Consider the following 6,513-nt stretch of genomic DNA (forward strand, 5'->3'; position numbering starts at 1 on the left):
CAACCTTTACAATCATTTTATACATATATGTATGAGAATATATATTTGTTGTTTTATTTTTTCCCTTTTCTTTAATTAAACAAAAGTGAACAATAATATAAAAACAGATGTGAACATTTTCCATAGATAGAACATTCAAAAGAAATTGAATATAAAGCCACTTTTTTCAATGGAACATATTTCAAAGAAGTATATATGTTTTACCCTTTGAATGCACATTGCAGCAGTTTCAACATCTGGACCTTTTGTACCCTGAAGCCTGGCTAATCGTTCTCTTTTTTCTTCAAGAAAGATTTGCTTCATGAATGTAGCCCTGAGTCGGCCCTGTCGAGCTCGCTCAGCTATCTGAATTACTCTAACAGCTTCTTCTAAAAGCATGACCTTCACAGGTTTTTTCTGCAATATAAAAATGAAGTTTAAGAGAAAACTCAGTAGTTATTTTTAGTAAGTGCACCACATCAGTCCTGTAGGCAGGTATCATTTTGACCCCAGGATCATTCCAAATACATTATTTATCTCTTCCTACTTTGTGGGGGGGAAATGCATCTAGAATGCTTATTTATATTCTCAATCTTCTGTCCTTGAAGGAATACATTGACTGACTGATTCATTTAAAGCTTTTGTATAGCTACCCAACTTGAACAACATGATTCTAGATCAGGGGTCTTCAAACATGGCCCTTTTATGACTTGTGGACTTCAACTCCCATCTTCAAAAAAGGAAAAAAATGGACCCAGGAAATTACAGACCTATCAGCCTGACCGCGATACCTGGGAAGATTCTGGAAAAGATAATCAAACAACAAATCAGCAAACACCTAGAGGCAAACAAAGTCATTACTAAAAGCCAACATGGGTTTGTCAAAAACAGATCATGCCGGACAAATCTTATTGCATTCTTTGACCAAGTGACAAAATTAGTGGTTCAGAGGAATGCTGTGGATATAATTTACTTGGACTTCAGTAAGGCATTTGATAAAGTAGATCACAACCTACTACTTGATAAGATAGAAAAATGTGGGTTAGACAGCATCACCACCAGATGGATCCGTAGCTGGCTGACTGGCCGTACTCAGCATGTGGTCCTCAATGGAACCACATCTACATGGAGGGAAGGGCTCTGTTCTGGGCCCAGTACTCTTCAACATCTTCATCAACGATTTGGACAAGGGGATAGATGGGGAAATCATCAAATTTGCAGACGACACCAAGCTGGCAGGAATAGCCAACACTCCAGAAGACAGGCTTAGGATACAGGAGGATCGGGACAGACTTGAACACTGGGCGCTATCTAACAAAATGAAATTCAATGGTGAAAAAAGTAAGGTTCTACATTTAGGCAAGAAAAACCAAATGTACACGTATAGTATAGGGGGTACCTTGCTCAATAGTAGTAACTGTGAGAGGGACCTCGGAGTCCTAGTAGACAATCACTTAAATATGAGCCAGCAGTGTGTTGCAGCTGCCAAAAAGGCCAACACAGTGCTGGGCTGCATTAACAGAGGGATAGAATCAAGATCACGTGAAGTATTAATACCACTTTACAATGCCTTGGTAAGGCCACACTTGGAATAGTGCATCCAGTTTTGGTCACCACGATGTAAAAAAGATGTTGAGACTCTAGAGAGAGTACAGAGAAGAGCAACAAAGATGATTAGGGGACTGGAGGCTAAAGCATATAAGGAAAGGCTGCTGGAATTGGGTATGTCTAGTTTAATGAAGAGAAGGACGAGGGGGGACATGATAGCAATATTCCAATATCTCAGGGGCTGCCACAAAGAAGAGGGAGTCAAGCTATTTTCCAAGGCGCCTGAAGGCAGGACAAGAAGCAACGGATGGAAACTGATCAAGGAGAGAAGCAACCTAGAACTAAGGAGAAACTTCCTGACAGTTAGAACAATTAACCAGTGGAACAACCTGCCTCCAGAAGCGGTGAATCCTCCAACACTGGAAGTTTTTAAGAAGAGACTGGACAGCCATTTGTCTGAAATGGTATAGGGTTTCCTGCCTGAGCAGGGGGTTGGACTAGATGACCTCCAAGGTCCCTTCCAACTTTATTATTATTATTATTATTATTTCTCAGCACGCTGGCTGAGGAATTCTGGGAGTTGAAGTCCACAAGTCATAAAAGGGCCAAGTTTGAAGACCCCTGTTCTAGATGGTACATAGTGGACCAAAGAACAAAGAAACTAAAACCAAAGTAAATAATACCATTTAAAACCAAATATTTGGCAATTGGGCACAACATTTATTAGGTCCGTTGCAAACAGAGATATTTATCATCCTGATCTAAATGCCAGAGGAAAAAAGCCTTGTTTTCACTACCTTTTTAAAGGCCTGCATGGGGCCAGCTACAGTATATGTCAGGAGATTATTCCAAAGGGCAGGTGCTATCACAGGAAAGACCACTCCTCCAAAGTCCCATAAAATTACTGTCAAAGTTCCGACTAATGGAACACTTCAAGGAAATTCCAGTCATATTTATTCTGAAAAACTCTTTAATCATGGACACATTGTCGCACATATTGAATGGATGCCAGAATCTGAATTTCTCTTGCTTCTGTCTGACTTTTCTTGCTAAACCCCTCCCTTATTTTGCAGTCATAAGTCACATCTTCCAATTAGCCCGGAGGGCAAAGATTCACTTTGGTTCCTTATCCCGCACTTTCCTTATAAATCTCCTCCCTTTCTATGTCATCTGAATTAACTCTAAAAATACCAGACAGTTCTGAATATCTTGTCAAAGCAATAATATCCTATTGAACAGCGTTGACATCCGCCCCCCCTTACAAAAAGGATAGATCCTGTAATGTAAACAAAAGCATATGTTAATGACTAGTTTTCGGTTTGTTGGGGTATTTCGCATGAAACCTTTTGACGAGCCTGTCAGCTTTCACCTCACTGGATTTCACCCAGGTGGCTTCAGACAATGGGTATCCCTTCCATTGTACTAGGTACTGCAATTTCCCTTTAAAAATTCTAGAGTCAAGAATACGTTTCATTTCATAGTGGGTCTGTCCCACAACTATGAGGGGCCCAGGTGCCTTCTTCGGGGGAGGTCTTAAAGTGGAGCCCCAATAAGGTTTTAACAAGCTACTCTGGAAGACAGCCTACGGAGTTTAAGTTTTACGGTGACCGGATTGATGATCTTTATGATAGGAAAAGGCCCCAAGAATTTCCGTCCTAACTTCTTACTGGGTAATTTGAGGCGTAAATATTTGGTCGAGAGATAAACCTTTTTCCCAACTTGGAATGTTCTTTGGGGAGCCCTCTTTTTATCAGCCTGCTTTTTATAGGTTTCAAAAGTCTTTTTTAAAGCAGTTTTTGTGTTTCTCCAAACTTCTTCCCACCCCCTCACCGATTGGTCAAGTGTCTGGGAAGCGGTTGGCACCTGGGGGTATTCAGGTATTGGACCAAACTCTTTTCCTGTGGCTACTCTGAAAGGTGTGTAGCCGGTGCTGCTGTGCACAGAATTATTGTACGCCACCTCTGCAAAAGGGAGGAGGTTTGTCTGTTGGTAGGAAACGTAGCATCTGAGATATTGCTCCACCATTTTGTTAGCAGATTCTATAGCTCCATTGGTGGACGGATGAAAAGCAGATGATAAGCCTTGAGATGATCCAATTAATTTAAGGAAACTCCTCCAAAACTTCACTGTGAACTGCACCACCCTATCCGAAATTATTCGTTTAGGGGCCCCATGCAGCCGGTAGATATGTTTCAGGAACAATTTAGTCAGTCATTGGGCAGATGGGAGTCCTTTGCAGGCGATGAAATGAGCCTGCTTCGAAAACAGGTCTATCATAGTCTAGATGACAGTATTTCCTCTGCTTTCAGGTAAGTCTACGATAAAGTCCATAGCTATTTCTTCCCAGGGCTGAGAAGGGTCTGCCACCGGCTGCAGTAACCCAGGGGTTTTCCCTGGGATTCTGTTCATTGTGGCACATACGGTACAACTCTTTACATAGTTTTCCACATCCCTTCAGCCCCGTCCACCAAAATTGCCGGCGGGTGAGATGTAGAGTTTTTAGATATCCAAAATGTCCAGCCTGTTTTACATCGTGGCTGTGTTTGAGAGCATTAAGACGGAGGGCTTCAGGCAAATACAGCTTCCCTCCCTTGTAAGCCAAACCATCCCTGCATGTCAGGGAGGTTTGATTATCTTTGAACCATTGATTGGTGAGGAACTCTTGTTTTATTTTCTTTGCCCCAGGGACATCAGGATTTGGGACCCTGCTAGGCGTCAGCTGAGCGGCAGTTTGTGGATAGGAGATAATTGCTTCATTAACCTCTTCACGTTTGCTTTTGTATTGGGGCAATCTCAATAGTGCATCAGCTAGGAAGTTTTTTCTTCCTGGTATGTACTGTGCCCACCGTACTTGCTTTGGGGACAATTTGCAGGGAGTTTTCAGTGCCTCTAGGTTTTTATGATCTGTCCATACTTCAAATGGCACCTTGCTCCCTTCTAGATAGTGTCGCCAGTTTAACAGTCCCCACCTAATTGTGAAGGCCTCCTTCTTCCAGACTGCCCATCTCCTCTCGCTTTCAGTAAATTTTTTAGAAGTGTAGGCACAGGGTTGTAGAACTCCACTTTTGTTCTTCTGCAGTAATACAGCTCCGACTGCCACGTTGCTGGCATCAGCTTGGATTGCAAAGGGTTCCCCTGGGCAGGGGTGCTTTAGGACCGGTTCAGCAGCAAATAGTCTTTTTAAATTCTCAAAAGCTGTTTGACAGCTCATAGTCCATGTAAGTGGCTGGCCCGGTCGTGGTTTTCCTCCTCCTTTGCCTGTTTTGAGTAGTTCTGTAAGGGGTAGGGCAATTTCGGCAAAGGAGGGGATGAATTGACGATAGAAGTTGGCAAACCCTAAAAAACTCTGAAGCTGTTTGCGAGTCTTTGGGGGTTGCCACTCAATTATAGTTTTCACTTTGGCTGGATCCATTTCAATGTCGTCGTTGGAAATTCTGTAGCCAAGATAATCTAATCGGGTGTGGTGAAATTCACATTTTGACAATTTGGCATAAAGCTTGGCATTCAATAATTTCTTTAACACTTCTCTCACCAGTTTTATGTGATCAGTCATATTCGTGCTGCATATCAGGATGTCATCAAGATACACCAGAACTCCTTTGTACAAGTGATCATGTAGGACCTCATTAATCAACTGCATAAATACAGCTGGGGCCCCCAGTAGTCCAAATAGCATGACTTTGAATTGGTAGCTCCCCATAGGACAGTTGAAGGCAGTTTTCCACTCGTCTCCCTCCTTTATTCTCACCCGGTAATATGCCTCTCTCAGGTCTAATTTAGTGAAGACACTCCCCTTAGCCAGATGGATTAATAAGTCTTTGAGAAGGGGGAGGGGGTATTTGTTTTCCACACTCACAGCATTGAGACCCTTATAGTTTACGCAGAGACGAAGAGACCCATCTTTTTTTTCTTTGAACAACACAGGGGCTCCCACGGTAGATTTGGCCCATTCAATGAACCCCCTCACTAGGTTTTTGTTCACGTATTACTACATCTCCTCCATTTCGAGGGAGGACATAGCGTACATTCTTGGTCGTGGGAGTTTGGCTCCTGGCACCAGTTTGATAGAGCAGTCATTGGGTCTGTGAGGCGGCAGGGCATCACATTCTTTTTCACTAAATGCCTCCGTTAGGTCTCGGTATTCGTTGGGGATGAGTGGTTCGTCTGGTGGCGGTGAAGCAGCCAGGTGCGCTTGTTCATTAACTTTGCCCCAAAGCAAAGTTAAGAATATATATATGGAAAGGAGACAATAAGGATTCGGGGACCTGACAGTGTGATTCATGTAACATGTGTATGAAAACTGCATCTATGCTGCTGATTGGAAGAATGCTGTTACTGTTCTCCTATACAAAAGGAAAGTTAGTGAATGTAAAAACAAACCTATACAAAAGGAAAGTTAGTGAATGTAAAGACAAAGAGATAGGGTCAACAGGGAAACCTGAACAACATCTGGGAAATCCATGTGTAATATGCATATGTGCAAAACAAATATTTTTTTTTGCTTTTCATCAAATCTCAAGTCTCTGGTAATAACTAGAGCCGTGGTGGCGAACCTGTGACACGCGTGCCACAGGTGGCACGCAGAGCCCTCTCTGTGGGCACGCGCGTCGTCGCCCCAGACCTAGGCCTTCAGCTGGGTTTTATAAAACCTTTTCGCTTTAGACCTCCACCGCTGTGTGCAAAAAAAAAGGTTCAATCAATCAATCAATTTCAACTTCTCACGGGAAAAAAAAATCTTGCAAAGTTGGAATTGATTGAACTTTTTAGTCCCACCCAGTCTGCCGTTACCACCGCAGCCACCCCACCCAATGGACCACACCCGCCCAGTTGGCCACGCCCACCCAGCACCCGACGATACATAAGTGGGTTTTGGGTTGCAATTTGGGCACTCGGTCTCTAAAAGGTTCGCCATCATTATTTTTTTTTATTATTAAAATTTTTTAAAAGTTTTACAATATAATTCCCCACCTCCCTCAAACCCCACCC

General features: G+C 42.8%; 1 protein-coding gene across 1 annotated transcript in view; it reads right to left on the reverse strand.

The window, feature by feature from the left end:
* Positions 1 to 6,513, reverse strand: part of IQCA1 (IQ motif containing with AAA domain 1) — a 199,903-nt gene that overhangs the window by 170,632 nt on the left and 22,758 nt on the right. Inside the window, exon 4 of the mRNA XM_029284823.1 lies at positions 205 to 396. Within this exon, the coding sequence (XP_029140656.1) occupies positions 205 to 396 (192 nt within the window). The remainder of the gene's footprint in view (positions 1 to 204; positions 397 to 6,513) is intronic.

This window comes from Protobothrops mucrosquamatus, unplaced genomic scaffold (assembly GCF_001527695.2).
Source record: "Protobothrops mucrosquamatus isolate PMUCROS unplaced genomic scaffold, P.Mucros_1.0 scaffold983, whole genome shotgun sequence".
Taxonomy (NCBI): Eukaryota; Metazoa; Chordata; class Lepidosauria; order Squamata; family Viperidae; genus Protobothrops; species Protobothrops mucrosquamatus.